At 35.0% G+C, this 18,679-nt stretch overlaps 1 protein-coding gene across 1 annotated transcript in view; it reads left to right on the forward strand.

Annotated features, from left to right (window-relative positions):
• The window catches only part of GALNTL6 (polypeptide N-acetylgalactosaminyltransferase like 6), a 1,267,846-nt gene that overhangs the window by 1,104,893 nt on the left and 144,274 nt on the right, over window positions 1–18,679 (forward strand). The window contains exon 9 of the mRNA XM_037831017.1: window positions 9,236–9,353. Within this exon, the coding sequence (XP_037686945.1) occupies window positions 9,236–9,353 (118 nt within the window). The remainder of the gene's footprint in view (window positions 1–9,235; window positions 9,354–18,679) is intronic.

Raw genomic sequence — 18,679 nt, forward strand, 5'->3', positions numbered from 1 at the left:
ATGGAGCAGAGAGCAAGCCTTCATTTACTCAGCTCTGCTGGCTCCAGGCATGGAACCTGTATCCCCATGTTGAATTTCTTTAGTTGTCAATCCTCAGTTTACATGTTATCAGAGCCAATTCCCCCATTGTACATACACCATTCCAAAGTGGATGAGTCAGAAGAAAGCACAGCATAAGAACCACACTATGACTAGAAGTCAAATTTCCCTACCACTTCTGCATCTTGGCCCTCCAAAGAGGACCTCCTTTGCCCAGTCCCAACACCAACTTCATTCTTTGTCCCTACAGTGACCACCTCTTGGCATAACATAAGGATAACATTCCTTCCTCATCCCCATATTCACCATGTTACACCATAAAAAGAAAGGAAATTATACAAAAATGGTAATTTTTAAAAGATAAATGATATGAATGAATTTATCAACAGTTACTTAGCCATCTTCTAAAAAATGCTAATTTATGTAATTTAATACTTAAAGGAATAAAAATATTTAAAATATTGCATCGATCTGCAGTATTTTTTTATTCAACTAAAATTCTAGTTGAACACAATTAGATTCTATCTGTAACTATCCTGAGTTATAGGCCAACTGAAAATTTCTGGTTACACAATTGCAAATTATGTGGTGCATCTTTATGTTGATTGATTTTGTTTGATTGAGTCCTGAGGGAAATTGTGCCATTTTGTTTTGAAAGGAAATTCACATACAAACACAAATTCAAAATTCTCACTGTAGCTGCTAAGAAGAATGAAATTAAGAGCGAATTTTTTTTTCCAAGAGACCAAATTTCAGGCTTCCTTTAGATTTCTGGATCTGATTTTTAACACCCAAAATTTTTTAAAATAAATTTGTTTTATGTAAATTTATCTTACAATGTGATGTCATGATCTTTATTATTCTGACTCCAAAATAATATGAGATGCATTAATGTTAGAAATAATACTCTGTCTGAAAATGTGAGAAGGTAGACAAAAATCCCCTGGAGAAAGCTTTTTTATTAAAACTTCACAATTTTTTTTTCATAGATGGGGAACAGTCAATATTTGAAATAGAGAATATTAGGAAGATCAGCAACTCCTTAGAGTACTATTCAGTGTCACAGGATGAGGCAATAAGCATTAAATATTAAATCTTGGTTTAGAGAAGATAAGCAACTGCACAATTTGAAAAATGCATTCACAAATGAGAACATAAAGTATTTTTAACTTCTACCAAATAAAGAATGGTTTTAGTATACTTTTACATTATAGCCTCATTAGTTTAAAATTCAGCAAAGTTAGGAATATAAAAATTGCTGTAGAAGAATAAACTATCTACCATAATTAAAAAGTAAAGCATTTTTATTACCTGGTTCAACAGCTTTAATACAAAAGAGAAAAGGAGCTTCCATTAAATATTCAGAACAATCACCATATTTCTGTGGCCTGAAGAATAAAGAATCTTCAATTGGAACGTATTGCTCATGGTTACATTAATATTAAAAGACATCCCAAATGTGACAGGTGTTTTTTAATTCCAAAAGTAAAAACCCCAATTTGTGATATTATGAGCAATATTCATGAAATACTTTAATATGTTAAAAGTTACATGGCCACGGAGACACATTAAAACATGTTGAAGGTGTGTTAACATTCCTGGGGCAGAAAAACAGCAAAGAATATTTTGGAAGAATGCAAGGAATACAAGGATAAACAAATGAGAAACTGTGGGAAATGGCGCCAAATAACAGAGTTTCAACCAATTAGCATTATATTTAAAATGGAAATCAGAAAGCAGAAGAACACATTGCAAATATTAAACTGTTCTTCATTTCCTCTGAGGAGAAAACAATGCAGCACAATAAAGTCTTTTATCTTTAACATATGAGAATACAGTTATCTGTCTTCAATTCAGTGCAACATTACACAATAGTCAACTCATATTTGTGTGGTGGGGTATGAATTTCAATCCATAAACTCAGGTGTGCACCATATGTCACAATAGTAAATTTTCTTCAGAGCCACTTAAATCCATCTGTGAGTCCCCTTCACAAAACTAGCAGAAACTCAGTCTCTGTTTTCACAGAAGTTTCCCCTTCTCAAGGAGGGCAGTGGTTCTAGAATCTTACTCAGGCTACAGTACTGGTTTTCCTTCTGCTCATAGTCGTCAGTTCGCAGTGGTTGCCACTATGACCCTTACTGCCCAAGCCACATGGTTCCAGCAGTTCTACCAATTTCACGCAAAATAAAGCATGTCAAAACCAAGAGTCCACGTGCGTGAGTACAATTTCCCCAAGGTGCTCCACGCAGGAGGTCGTGCCGTCTCACGACCTCCGTCACTCCAGGGCTTGACAGGTTCTGGGTGGGGAGTCTGCCTTCTCTCTCCTGCTCTTGCCTCTCGGGACAACTTGCATCATCTCTTCAGGCTGCTTAGGCTTCCTTAAAAATAGAAAGTGCGCCTGACTACTGGCAACTTCTCCTTCCCAAGTTTTCCACAAAAATCACTGTGAATTTTTACAAAACTTATAGCGACTGGCATCCTGACTCACTCTGTGCTTGAAAGGCAAAGGATGGTGGTGTTGAAAGGGGAAGAAAAAGGAGAACAAATACAGATTAATTGTTGCTCAGTAGTTATCGTGTTCTATTGACATGATCTATTTCAGATACCAGTAGGAATTCTTAGCACCCACTCCATGGAAACTGCTCTGAACACATGCCATACACCCTCCCTCTCACTGTCTGTCCTCAGCAGGACTGGCCTTCTTTCATTTCTTTTACTATATTCTTTCCCAACATAATCTTCCTAGGCCTCAAATCCATCCTTTATTCCTTTTTCTTTCCATCTCCTTTTTATTTTTAATATTTATTTTGTGAAGCTTTTCAACACTTCATCTCCAAATATTGTCAAAACAATGACATATCCTTGGCAATTTTTATATGTAGACAAAGGTAGACAATGCTAATGTTTTATGATAGATTTGTGATTTTTTCAGTACGTTTGCTATTTTTATCTAACTCTTCCCCTTATTTTATCAGGACCCAAATCACCAGGCTTTGGCTGGTATGAAGTATGAAGTAAAGCTTCAGGTTAGGACACAATTTACAGTGAAACTTTTAACTTCCAGAAATGCAAAAGTAAATCTATTTTTATACCTTAACTATTTACAACAAACGAGGACATGAAATTCTAGAAATTTATCCAAAAGATGTACTCACACATTGTGGAAATGAAGAATGTACAAAGTTATTCAATATAGAAACTTTGTAATAGCAAAATATGAGAAATATATATGTACACACAATGTATTAATGGGTAGTTGTTTAAAAAAAAAACAGAACAATAAAGTACTTTGCAATATGGCATGATCACTAAAACATGTATTTGTATTTGCTTATATGAGCATAAAATCTGTGGAAGGATGCCCAAGAAATGAATACAATGGTTACTTGTGGTGAGCGAAAGGGTGGCAGGGGAGAGAGGATGGAGCAAAAGTGTTTTTAACCATATGAGTGTATTATCTGTTCTAAATAATTAAATAAATAATTTTAAATGTTTTAAAATAATGGAGATACTTGGGAACTTTTACATAAGAAAAAGACGGAGTAACATTGGCTGCATTTACCCTCCCACCTGAAACAAACAAAATATATGAACTGATGGTTTTTAAGACACTGGACATCTGGCAATAGAGGACAGTGAACCCTCAGAGACAGAAAACCACAATGATTCCTACCACTGCCCCAACTTACCAACTTGAGAGAGTTTGCAGGCTGTGGTATAAGGAGGGGAAACCCAAGCAGAACTTATCCTGAGTTGAGGATATGGAGCTGACAGTCTGAGGAGACTAAGGCAGCTAGAATTTACAGGGCAGAACATCGAGAAAAGAGAGCTGCAAAAACAGAGAGAGCTCCAGCGATCTTCAGAGGGTCTACTTGGAGTATCCACAGAGTACTGATCAGAGCAAATGTGTGAGGAAACTATAAAGACTGGGCAAAGAGCAACCCAAAAGGGTTAGAAGCAACTGTGCTCAGCCCTCACACAAGGCAGGGAATAGTGTCTGTTTCCACCAGCCAGAACAGAAAAACTGATGATCCATGAGCATTGAGTAGAGCATCCAGAAGGGCCTCGCCTCAAGAGTAGTGAATAATTAGCTCTAGACTGTGCACTGCTCCAGCATTAACCTAACAAATCTTAAGAGCAAGACCCAAAAGGATCAAACTGTTTCCAAGTAATACAGCAACATCCCAGAACAAATTTCAAGAATGTTTACAAGAATACCAAAACATCCAGCACCCAGAAAAAGTAAAAGGCTTGGAATCCAGTGAAAAATTATTAGGCACAAAAAGAAGTACAAATATACAGCCTATAATGAGTAGGTAATTCAATCAACTGAAACTAAGAATTGACTAAGAATTAGCAGACAAGGGAAATAAAGCTATACTTTTAAGTGTTTTCCATATGTTCAAAAAGTTAAGTAGGAGCATATAAGGTACAAAAACACCAAAATAAAAATTATTAAATTATGAAGATGAAAACTATGTTTCCAAAAGGAAAATACATTGGATGGGATTTTGGGCAAACTAGACATTGCAGGAAAAAAATGATTAATGAATCTGAAAATATAGCAATAGCAAATATCCAAAATGAAAACAGAATTTCAAAAAAATGAAGAAGTCTGCAATTGGAATCTCTAGCAGAAAGGAAAGCAAGGTAGGGACATAAAAATATTGAAGAAGTAATGGCCAAAAATTTTCCAAATTTCATGAAAACTATGTCCACATACAGATCCAAGAAATTCAAGTAACCCCACTCACAAGAAGCATGAAGAAACATCATAATAAAATAGTTTAAATCCAGTGATACACAGAAAATCTTAAAAGCAGCCAGAGGAAAAAAGACACAATACAAACAGAGAAACAAAGATAAGGATAATAACAGATTTCTTGTCAGAAACAATACAAGTAAGAATAGAGAGGAGCAACATCTTTAGACATGTGAAAGAAAAAAAGTTGTCAAATTACATTCTATAGCCAACAAAAATATCTTCTAAAATGTAGGTAAAAAAGAGCATCCTTGGATATACAAAGTCTGAAAAACTGTATCAGCGGCAGATTCTCACTAAAGGAATTGTTAAGGATGTCTTGCAGACAGAAGGAAAATGATACCAGATGGAAATTTGGATCTGCACAAAAAATTAAGAACACAGAAATGGCAACTACAGGAATAAATTTATATTACGATTTTATTATTTACATTTCTTTAAAAGATAATTGACTGCTTAAACAACCTTATAAAATGTATTTACAATATGTATAAAAGTAAAATGCATGACAACAAAAGCACAAATGTTGAGGAAGGATAAATGGAAGTATCCCACTAAAAGGTTTTTATAATATATATGCAGTGATATAATATCACATGAAGATGAACTGAGATAAAATTAAAATAGATACTATAAACCCTAAAGCAACCATTAAAATAACAAAGCAGGGAGTTATAGCTAATAATTCCAAAAAGATATTAAATGCAATCATGAAAAATATTCAGGTAATCAAAAAGAAAGCAGGAGAAGGGGGAATAGGAAACAATTGTTGGGATAAATAGAAAACAATAAAGAAACTGATAGATTCATACCTAACCATGTAAATAATCATCTTGATGGTTATGTTTACATGTTAACTTGGCTAGGTTACGGTGTGCAGGTTATTTTGTGGATTTAAATCATCAGTCAGTTGATTGCATCTATGGCTGATTACATCTACAATCAACAAAGGAGATTTCTTCAGCAACTCATTCAAACAGTTGAAGGCTTTAAAGGCAGAACCAATGATTTCAGCAGTCAGAAAGAATTTCTGTCTGTACTTCAGCCATCTAGCTTTTCTTGGGGAATCCCTATAAACCTTCATCAGAATTCCCAGCTCTGGCCTGCCCAACAGAATTCAGACTTGCCAATCCCCACTGTGGCATAAGCCAATTCCTATAATAAATCATGCTTGAGATATGACTTTGGCTTTCACCTTAATAACTAGAAAAAGAAGAACAAAATATATGCAAAATAAGAATTAAAATAATAAAGACTAAAAAGAAATCAGTGAAATAGAAAACAGAAAAACAATAGAGAAAACCATTAAATCCAAAAGCTAGTTCTTCAAGCAGATCAATAGAATTAGTAAAACCTCTAGCCAGACTGACTAGAAAAAATAAATAGAAATGACACAAGCATGCTCAACATCATTAATCATTGTAGAAATGTAAAAAAAAAAAAAAAACACATGATGGGATACCATTATTGGAAATGCAAAATAAAACCATGATGAGATACCACTACATATGAATTATAATGACTAAACTTTAGAAGACTGACCTCACCAAGTGTTGGTGAGGATGTGGAACAACTAGAACTCAGACATTGCTGGTAAGAATATAAAATGGTACAACCACTCTGAAAAACAGTGGCAAAATTTCTTAAAAAGCTAAACATATACTTATTATATGATCTAGCCATTCAACTCCTAGGTATTTAGATAAAAGAAATGAAAGCATATGTCCACACAAAACTTAGCACTCAGAATTCATAGCAGTTTTGCTTGTAATAGCTCCAAACTAGAAATAATCCCGATGTCCATCAACAGGTGAACAGATAATCAGAATGAAATTTTATGCAAATAGATACTACTCAGCAATAAAAAGCAACAAATTATTGACACATGCAACAATAATTAAATTGAATGAAATAAGCCAAAGTTTTTACAGTACATATTGCATGATTCCATTTATACAAAATTCTAGAAAATTCATACTAATCTATAGTGAGAGAAAGCAGATCAGTGGTTGCCTGGGGGTGGGAGTGAATGACTGGTTAAGAGAGAGAAATTACAAAAAGGCATGAGAAAACTTCTGGGGATGATAAATATATTGATTTTCTTGAATGTGATGATGGTTGCACAGGGTATACATAAGTCAAAATTTTTCAAATTGTGCACTTAAAATATGTGCAATTTATTCAATTATACCTCAATCAGCTATTCCAAGTATTTGTAATAAATATGAATAAACAGATAGATAGGTGACAGAAAGTCACATAGGGGGATAGGATAGGATAGGATGGATAGATAGATAGATAGATAGACAGATTTGTTTCTTACCAGCCATTCATACTAATTGATATAGAAGACACTAATTTATTTGGAGTTTAGTAGAAACATTAATGAAGATAAAAAGGATCCATTTGAATTTATTTTTATGCATTTAAAATTAACACAAAACACACTACATGGTTTTCTTTTTATAAATACTGTGTTGCCAACAAATTATTTATAGAAAAAAATCAATAGGAACTTTTTTTGCCTAATATTTGTAATAATTCTACATCTATGTTAATTCTAGTTTTGAGTCAACCTTTCCAGTTTAAATTTTTATGCACTTTAGTCTCATGTTTTGCACAATTAAATGAGAATATATTTGCACATCTTAGGATCTTTCTGTTTGTGGTTCAAATTGAACAGTATTGGAAATTTCTAATCATTATGCCCAAGCCTTGCAGAAGCAAAGGTTAACACTGTGGTAATGTATTCATGGGGGAATTGCACCCAGTAAATGTTTCAGTCCTAATTTGTTCCAGTTCCAGTTGTATTTCCACTCTGAAATTTGGTGTATGGAAAATGGAAAAATATTAGGCTGCTGCAGAGAGGGATGAAGTAGGGCATATCTAGTTCTAGGATTTTTATTTCAACCAAAATTTTTTAAAATTTGCTTGAGATTCTCGGTATTATTTTCTGACTCTGGCTATTTTCTGAATCCTATTTTCTTTCCTAGGGAAAAAAAAAATCCCTATTCTAGCCTAGTAATATTTTCATATGCATAGAGTTTTACACTTTTAAAAATACTCCTAAACTGAAGTATTTAGACCAAAGGCCATTTTAATAAGCAAAGCCTTCGAAGCATATAATCATCTTAAACTTAGTTTTATGTTGCTTGAGTAACTCTTAAATTGTCACCAAGAGTTAGTCTTCAGTTGGTCTATAAATTAGTGTGTTTAATATGTTTGCACATCTTTTTAAAGTATATATCATATGTATTTTATATCTCATACTGTTATTTGTAAATACTGTTTCAAAAACTTTTCAAAACTGTATTGACAATGTGTTTTTTTACAGATTTACTTGACCCATATAAAACTGTTCTCTAATTGCTTCATATTCACATGTATGTAGTTGTCTCTCTTCACCCCCAAACATTGAAACCAAAACAGTGTAGAAGTGAGGAGCACAAAGGCTTTGAAATCAAAGGAACTGGGCCCATCCCCAGCTCCCCCACATACTAGCTCCAAACTTGACAATGTTCCTAATCTCTCTCTACCTGTTTCTTCAAATAGTACATAGGATGGTTTTCATCTGATGATATTCAAACAGTATATGAGGATGGTATTCATTATGATATTCATAATAATTCAAAGAACTAAAGTTCTTAGCCTACAGCACAGCATATGGTGACTTCTCAAAAAGGAAGAGCTACTTTTGAATGCAAAAATTTGAGGACAGGGCCCAATGATTGTATTTCTCTTATTATATAGTCACAAGATTTTGATGCATCCTAGCAGGAGTAGGATACTTGAAAATTATTAACAAAAAGAAATATTTGTTAGAAAGGCAGATAAGACCTAAAAAGAATAATATACTGAAAGTAAAAAGACTTTGTTTGAATTCCAACTTTGGCCTGGAAGTTTGGGTTAGTTATTTAATTATTCTAGCTGTCAATTTCCTGATCGGTGCAATGGAGATAACCTGTATATAATGATGTTGGGTGAATACATACTGAGGTATTAAATCAAAGATACTGTCTACAACAGTGTTTTCTATATTTTTATCTGTCTGATAGTATAAGATTCCTTTTACTTTGAAGAAAAACCATAAAGATGAGTTATAGTTCTTGATATATAATCACTAACGTTAATATAGTTCCCTATAATAATAGACAGATGGATCAATTGTAGCTCTTTAGGGCATCTGGTGCATTATAACCTGAACTGCAAAGTTGAATGCTCATAAGGATTCTTCCATTCTCTCACCCCATAATATCCACCTTAACTAGAGACCCAATGAGAACCCCATATCCACTTACAGAAAACCAAAGCTGAAAAGCTCAATACAGTTGACCACTGAAATGTATCATGAAATGTGCTTTTCTTCCCCAAGCAAAATGCTGTTGTTTCTGATGTTCACATATTTTAAAGATTATTTTATTCATTTCACAGGTCGCCTGTTATGGCTGGAGGTCTCTTTGCCGTGGACCGAAAATGGTTTTGGGAGTTGGGTGGCTATGATCCTGGTTTAGAAATCTGGGGAGGAGAACAGTATGAAATCTCTTTTAAGGTAAGTCACTAAGACCTTCTCACACTATGTCTACACAATGTAATTCTAATAGAATATAATGGCTTTCATTGTATCTATGTTGTGAGATGATGAAAATAGAAGTCACCTTCCCAAGTCAGCTTTTAGATGAAACTACTTCCTTCTGATGTTTCAGTGAGAGGAAGCCAGGACACATTTAAAAAGCAATAATTCAAAATCCAATTTGCAGGTTGGAAACTTGGCATGCCAACAGCCCTACTGCTCCACTGACAAGTGCATCACTCCTAAAACACTGAGAACATACAGAGAGAAGAATTAAGATGAAAGAAATCTGAGTTATTGGAACTTTTTTCCCTTTGTATTTGTTCAAGAAATTTCAGTTCACATTTTGCTCACTACCAATTTTATTCCCAAATTTAAATAGTAAAAAAGTAAACTTAAAAATATAAATGACAAATTGAAACTATTATTCATTCCAAAACCGGCCTGTTTTTTACATTTTTTTTTAATTTAAAATTACCCTAGCTCTCTACTTGCTTTTACCATAAATAAATGCTCAGTAAAATAATATTCTTATATATATATATCACATATTATATATATACATATATATATGAGAGTATCTGATTTCAGGGTTTATGAATGAAAGAAAATTTACCACATGTGAAGAACATGAGCAAAGCAAAATAAACTGTGTAAAAGGTTGTATTCCAAACTGCCAAGAATTTTTTTTAAAGGCAGTCTCCGAAAGAAAAAATAAGCCTCATTTTTCACCTTTTTTTCTTTAATCATAGTCATTATTAATGTATAAGCATAGATTGATTCTACCAACAATTATCATACAGAAATCTCCAATTGGCTTCCATTATAAATTCAAACCTCATTCTTGCTAAGGAAAAATATGTATTTCAAATATAGTATACATCACATTTAAGGTTCCTGCAAAACATTTTAAATTTACAAATAAAAGTAAATGAACAAAATGATTTTATAAAGCTATTAAATCAATTTTCAAAGTGTTAACAGAAATACTAAGTTGTCCTCAAAGTGTTATAAAATAAATATCCCAAAAGAGAAACTCAAGAGGCATGATTGCAGGCTTCAGGATATATAGAATTTTCCCTCTCACTATGTTGATGTTAATCCTTCAAGTAACATTTATTAACTTAGTGCTTGTTTTCAACACCATTCAAACACATCTAATTTCACATCTAGGGTATTTTGTTCTTAACCTTTTTTGTAGATGTATTTTTTTAAACTCTTGAATTTACCAATGTCATTTGGGTTCCTCTAGTATAGTAACAGCTGTGTACCTTGTTACAGTATATATGACAGAAAGTAATAATAACAAAATTAATGATAGAAATGACATCTTCTACATTTACTTGGTGCTATCTGAAAAATGCTGAGCTAAGTGCTTTATATGGATTCTGTAATCTAAAATCATAACTCTAAAAGAGGGATATTATCATTCCATTTTACAAGTGAAGAAACTAAGATTTAAAGATGATAAGTAAATTACCCAATGTCACCTAGGAAATAAAATGCTAATTTTCTGTTTAATTGTAGAGAAATGCAGGTTTATGGAGTTATCTGGCATCCAAATCATATCCACCATTCTTGAGTCCTCTATTAATAACCTTATTTTTACAATTTTTATTCTAGTGATATATATATACAACCTGAAGTTTCCCCCTTTTAACCACGTTCCAATAGGTAATTCAGTGATGTTCGTTATGTTCACAAAGTTGTGCTTCTATCACCACCGTCCATTACCAAAACTTTTCCATCATCTCAATTCACTGATACTTACCTCAATATTTACCTCTTCCTCACACTCTTCCATGGATGCTGTACAATGTTCTACTGGACTCCAGAGAGTTTTGAAATAATTGACTCAGGCAGTTCCTATTGGTTTAATAGTTGTTCTGGAAGAGGTACTTATTCTGGAGCTTCCTATCTGCCATCTTCCCACAATTCTCCTGTGAATAACCTTTTGATCCCTACCTAATGATTTCTCTCATTGAACAGAGGCTAGTGTCTTCATTATGGTCAAATAGTACAGCAGCAAACTTTCTGCTGGCACTGGGAAAATGCTATTGATTATCAGATATTGCCTGAAAATTCCCTGTGTTCAATATTACAATAACACTACCAAATGAAAAAACATAATCGTATATTTGACCCCAGTATTAAATAAAAATGGCATTGCTTTATTTGCAATATCATCAGAATTCAAGGGATAATTATCTTTAATTTACTTTTCATGGTTCAGGAATTTTTTTCTTAAATTCTCTTAATTCATGACTTCTCCAAGTTTAAGATGCTACTAAGCAAGAGATACCTGGCTTTGAATAATGAACCGGATGAAGGATAAAATTGCTACTGAAAATCTGGAGGTTTTGCAGAATATACATTTGCATTCTAAACTGAGAAGGTGTTTTTTAGCCAAATATAAACTTGCATCTCTCACTTCTCTGTCACTTTTATCTATCACACCTATTCTGGGTGACCTGAGATTTTATTACCCCATATCCTATTTTTCAGTTATCTGTCATTCTGAAGGATATAATTGGAATGCAGCCCTGTCATCTTTGTCTAGAAACCATGGCAACAGCACTGGAAGTTCAGGACTAAATTGCCCCAGGTTGTTTGGTCGAAATGATAGATTCTTAGGCAACAGCTATGTCTTACAGAGCCCATTTCAGTCATACCCCTTCATTCTTCTCCTTATTGTGTGCTGACCTTGAGGTTCTTGTCCCTCCCTGTTAGTACTTTTAACAAGAGGAACAAACTTGAACAGGCTTTGGAAGAATTTGCATTGAAGAAAGGAGGATTTTCTCTGTGTGAAAAGAATCAAATGGGTTGTAAATGCATAGCTCTATTAAATAGCAATAAAAATAAAATCAAACTTCTGCATTTTCAGACATGATTAACATTACAATGTAAAGTACTGTAAGATAATCATTGATTAGCACTTACAACTTGGGAAATACTTATTAGTAAGAATTTCACTAGTCTATTTCATATGTTAACATATAAATTGTTTTAAATCTATAATATTATTTCATATGTTAACATATAAATTGTTTTAAATCTATAATATTAACATAGAAATTGTTTTTATTCTACAATTTGAATGCTCTAATTCAAAAGGATTTCTAAGACTGTATTTATCAGGCATCTTTTCTTGCTGTTTTGTCCCCAACCAAAGAATCATCTCCTCAAAGTATATAACAAGATTCTATCATTGAATGAGAAGATTTCCAGAAAACTCTTCTTTACATTAAGGGCTCAGCTTTTGGTCAAACAGTATTTGCTTAAGAGTGATCCTCAGTTCTCTTTCTCTGTAAACATCTTTCTTCCCTTCTTCTAAAATCTGACTAGATGAGTAGAAATCATACCATAACATAAATGACAATGCATTAGAATTTGCAAGCATCAGTTGAGGAAAAGAGTTCTTTACAGAAATGATCTGTCTGCACTGTGTCCAGTCTTCAGTCTCTTGTAATATGAACCTGGACTCCTATGTGGTCCAGAATTATCCAGCTGTCTTTAAAATGTCGCTAGTTTAGCTAGCTGCTAGGGAGGGAAAAGGAGCATTTATAGTTAGTTATTCAACAAGCTTTTATTGAGTGTCTGTTCCGGTTTGCTAAAGCTGCCATTATGCAAAATACCAGAAATGGATTGGCTTTTATAAAGGGGATGTATTATGTTACAAATTTACAGTTCTAAGGCCATAGATGAGTCCAAACTAAGGCATCAACAAGAGGATACCTTCACTGAAGAAGTTCTGATGGTGTCTGAAACACCTCTGTCAGCTGGCAAGGCACATGGCTGGCGTCTGCTGGTCCTTTGCTCCTGGGTTCTGGTTTCAAAATGGCCTTTTCCAAAATGTCTCTGGGCTTCTCTCTCTCGTAGTTTCTCTCTCTCAGTTCCTGTGCATCCTTGCTTGTTCTCCCAGGATGTTTCTCTCTAAGCATCTGGGGGTCTTCTCTTAGCTTCTCCAGAGCAAACTCGACTTCATCTCTTAGCTTAGCATCTCCAAACATCCTTCTGTCTTCATCTCCAAGTGTCTGGTCTCTTTCGGCCCCTGAGCTCTCTTAAGGACTCCAGTAAACTAATCAAGAACCACACTGAACAGGGTCACACCTCCATGGAAATAATCTAATTAAAAGGTCTCATCCACAGTTGGGTGGGTCACACCTTCATGGAAACAACCCAGTCAAACGATCCCACCCACAACAGGTCTGCCCCACAAGACTGCACTAAAGAATATGGCTTTTCCTTGGGTACGCAACAGACCCAAGCCTGCACAGCATCTAATTTATGCCAGGCATTGTTCCAGGTGCTCAATTGAACTTGCACCTGGAAACAAAGAGCCAGCCAAGACAGACTGCACAGTTTGATGTGAGTAAGAGAGCACTCAACTTTAAATGTTGTCTTCCATTTAAGACACTACAATAACATTAAAACCATTATGAGTCCCTGATTTTCCAGAGTGCATTTTTAAGTATGTTCCGCCAAAATAAAACTCCAAATGTTTAGCATTTTCTAAAAATCAGTCCTTCAATAGCAGACCATTCATCTCAGAAAATAAAAGTGAACAATAAACACTAATTAGGCACCCACAGAAGTCATAGAATGAAGCCCACTCTATTCTGCAAACTCCTCTGGCACAAGACATTAAGTTTGGATTCTGCTGGAAGAACATTAATTTTGGATTCAGTTGGAAGAATATTAATTTGGCTGACCTTTGCCACCCACAGGGGCTCAACTTGGTCCCACATTGATCTAATATTTCATGGGACCTCTGCAGTCCCAAGAAGAGCTCATCAATAGCCTCACCTGTGCAGAAATGTTCAAGGCTCTGAATAAGATGTGTGTGTGTACCATATGCTAGAGTGAATCTAACAAAACTGGGAGACCCACAGCTAATTTCAAAACCACTCTTAATGGACCATAGCACATTGCATATCCACCTTTGTTGTGGGCCATAGTTTCCTAAGTGGGGACTTAAGATTAAGACATTTAGGGAAATTTGACTCACCTCTCACAATCATAAATTCATTCAACAGACATTTATTTATTTATAACAATGTTGCAATGGGCTAAGCCCTTGAGATTCAAAGATAAGTATGAAAAGATTCTTGCTGTAGAAGAGCTGGCTCACTCTCCAGTAGCAACCTGGAGGATTAATTCAGTGCAATTCTTCATCCTCAGTATTGTTTGAAACATGTCTTATTCCCAAATTCACAGTAATAAGTTCAGACGTATACAATAGCTTCTTCGCTAGCCTCTTTAATCTTTTTCCTCTTTCAATCTAGTGAACATTTCATTAATATTTTTCCCTGAGTTGCTTTCTTTTCCCCTCCTAAAAGTTCATGGTTGCTTCTAATTGCCGTACAAATCAAATGAACACATTTAATCATAAACCAGAAGGCTTTCCATAAATTATCTGTCTCATCTAACTGTTTCAATCCACACCACAATCCAATTCAACTCATGGTTTCCACTGTTCCCAGAAAAGATGTAACTTGTACTTCAATTTCTGTCCCCATTTATTTTAGCTAGAGAGTCTGATTTTGCTCTGTTCCTGAGCAATGTGTTTATTCTCTCTACAAATAGTAATCAACAGAGCTAGACTCTGTGGAAAAACATGGCAAAGGAAGCCCAGTAGAAGCCTGTGAATTGAGTACAATTGAAATGACTGTTTAGTCCATTGAACATAAAAGTCAATTAAAATAAGAAAGCTTTAAAAATACGTTAAGAATTTCCTCTAAAGTAAAACATAAATGTGCATTTATTCCCCAGTCTTCTAACAAAAGGTAGGCTAAATCTTTTTCTTCTGCATATGGTCCACTGATTGGAATAAAACCAGGTGCAAAAAATACATCCATTTTGATTTGATTACCATTTGGATTCCTTTAAATAGTCATAAGAAGCTAAAGTAACTTTAAAGCGATCTTAATGCAGTGATAGAATCTTTCTGGGTTTTCATGATTTTGCACAATCTTTTATTGTAGATTGTTCCTGTTTGCTAATGCTGCCATTATGCAAAACACCAGAAATGGATTGCTTTTATAAAGAATTTTATTTGGTTATAAAGGTACAGTCTGAAGGCCATGAAAATGTCCAAATGAGGCATCAACACCAGTAGACCTTCATCAAAGGAAAGCCAATGGCATCCGGGAAAACCCCTGTTAGGGAAGGCACATGGCTGGCGTCTGCTGATCCCAGGTTGTGTTCCACCTGCACTCTCAGCTCATGTACTTTCTTCAAAGTGTCGCTCTTGGCTGCAGCTCTACCGAGGTCCTTCTGTTTGTGAGCTTTTATAGGGCTCCAGTGGTTTAATTAAGACACACTCTGAATGGGCAGGGCCACACCTCCATGGAAATAATCTAATCAAAGGTATTACCCACAGTTGAGTGGATCACATCTCCATGGAAACAGCCTAATCCAAAGATTCCAACCTAATCAGCACTAATATGTCTGCCCCCACAAGACTGCATCAAAGAACATGGCGTTTGGGGGACAAAATACATCCAAACCGGTACAGTGACTCACACACATCTAATTTGACAGCAATTTTTTTTTAGCAACACCTCAATCCTTCTAAACCATGAAAATTAGTTTTGACAGGGACAACAGTTTTTTCTCCTGTCATAATCATATTTCATCAGCTTAAGTAATATTTAACTGAAATTGCACAATTAAAATTAAAGAAAACTAACACAAACACATTTGGGAAGAAATGCACTGGTTTTGGGGTAAGTGTAACCTAACTACTAAAAGTAAAAGTACAGATGGATTCAGTGTAGCCTGTATTCACCATAAAATAAGCATCATTTGAAATGGAGGGTGATGGTTAATACATTAAACTGGCTTAGCAGAGATTCAGTCCTTCCTCTCAGAAAATTCATTCTAATAAAAGAGACAGAAAAAGCTCATGGAGGGGAAAGGCAGGTCTGCTGCTGCCCTTGGGCTTTGGCACATTTCCTACTTACTCAGTTCTGGGGAGAAACTTTCCCTTCAGGGCATAATCCTACCTGGGTGCCTCAGTTCCCTGACCTCTGTCCAGGGGCTCACAGATGCCCAGGACTGTTGAATGGCAAGTGACTCCCACTCGGCACCCTGATCCTCTGCAATCCCCTCCAAACCAGCTCCCTTCCCCTCTGTTATTTAGCTGCCACTTCCTTTTCCTTCCCCTTGGTCCAATCTTATTTAATCTCTCTGAAAAGAAGAAAAAGTCAGTCCTAAAATCAGCCACTGGGGTTTCTTGGAATCCTTGTTTCTACTTTGGTATGGCTGGAGAGGAAAATGCTTCTGAAGAGAAAAGAAGGATGGAAATTGCATTGAGCATAAACAGATTAATACTTCAAGCTATATCCTGCCCCACACAAATACACATGCACAGTTTAAAGTGACTGAAATATGTCTGAGATTCTAATAGATAACATCCACTTCTTGCTTTTCCCTTTATGATAGTGAGCTACCTGTGCCCCAAAGTTCTGACCACTCTGTTCTTCCTACGGTGATAGTAACTATTGTATAGTCCCTTACAAGAAAAAAAATAGTGAGTTAGCACTTAAAGGCCATTGAGTTTCATGTCGTATCCCACTCAACACTAATGTAAGGTAAGACAAATAATAATCTCTATTTTTCTATATTAAAAATGCAAAGACAGGTCATTACCTGTTAATATCAAAGAAAGGATTAGAATTCAGCTTTGCTCTCAAGACCATTAGCCTAATTTCCCTTAGCTGGAAAAATAGAAGACTGTACGCCTTTGGTGGAAAAGTGATTACTGTCACTCTCTCAAACTACTTTAAAAGAATTTCTTGTTGCAGTAAAAGTTTTGGTAATGATCGTGGCAATAATAACACAACATCATGAATGAAACTAACACCGCTGAATTATATATTTGAATGTGTTTAAAAGGGGAAATTTTAGATTGTATAGATTGTACTAGAATAAAATTTAAAAAAAAAAATCAACAAAGTATGGTACAACACAAACAGTGAGCCCTAATGTAAACTATGGACTACGGTTAATAGTACAATTATAATAATTTTATTTCATCAGTGGTAACAAAAGCACCACACCAATGCAAAGTGTTAATAACAGGGAAAACTGTGTGTGTTGGGGGGGAGGGGGAGACTTACATAGGAACTCAATATTTTCTGCATAATTTTTCTGCAAACCTACAATTTCTTATTAAAAAAAAAAACCCTCGGGGCTAGGGAAAAGAAGAGGCAATGCAGGTTCTCCATGCCTGTCGTTTATTAAATATTAACTCTGACAACTCTTGCTATGGTTTAAAGTAAGATTTAATTTTTTACGATCTTCAAAATGCAATAATTGTTCAATAAGATTTAACACAGATAGTAGGCACTAATCCTTGAGGAAGGAACATATTCAATTCAACATCTGAAATATTTAAAATGACAATAAATTTATTTCTAAAATAAAAGAACAAAGATCTTCTCCTGAGAGCACTAAATGCCAACAAAGAGAATAAGAAACAGTAACCAAAAAAAAAAAAGTCTAACTTCCTCTTTGATAAAATTCTCAGATATCTTACCCCCACCCACCATTTATAAAGAAGGATATCATACGCAGTGAAAGCAAATGCAGTGAAAGTAAAGGCAGTGACGGTAAAACAGAGGCATGGGAAGAAGAAATTATGATGGCTATAAATCTCACACAAAGTCAGCAAGTCCCAGCTCTCCAAAGTAATTGGCACATCCTAAGGGGGAAGCAGCAAAGCCTTGTTTTAAACAATAGCAGCAGGCGTGATTGCTGGTGGTCAGAGCTTCCCTGGGTTGATCTGACACAAAAGAAAAGCAGCAAATGAGAGGTTGGGGGATGGTTCTGAAAGAGCTATTCCCCAGACAAGATATACTTGCAGGAAGCAGACTGTTAGTGAGGCAGAATGGAGGAAACATACTGCAGCCCTGCAGCAGTCAATCTCTACAGGATGCAGAGACGTAAAGGCGAAAATAATTCACTCACACACAAAATCTCTCAACATAAGGTGAATACCTTCTAGCCTACAGCATAACTTTGGTCTCTTCCCACACATAAACCTTGTACAAGTAACTGGTAAGAAGAACTCACCCTACTGAAAGATGAATAATAATAATTTTCAAAGGGAAATCACATGTAAAATATTACATAAAACACATTAATTCAGAGAAAATTAACTATAAGAGATTACTCTGCTCAATTCTATGCAAATAAGCTTGAAATTATAGATGAAATGGATATTTTAAGAAAATGTAAATGGCAAAACTTTCCAAAAAGATAAAAGCTAAACTGAAATATATTCACTTTCTATTGACGCA

This window comes from Choloepus didactylus, chromosome 3 (assembly GCF_015220235.1).
Source record: "Choloepus didactylus isolate mChoDid1 chromosome 3, mChoDid1.pri, whole genome shotgun sequence".
NCBI lineage: Eukaryota > Metazoa > Chordata > Mammalia > Pilosa > Megalonychidae > Choloepus > Choloepus didactylus.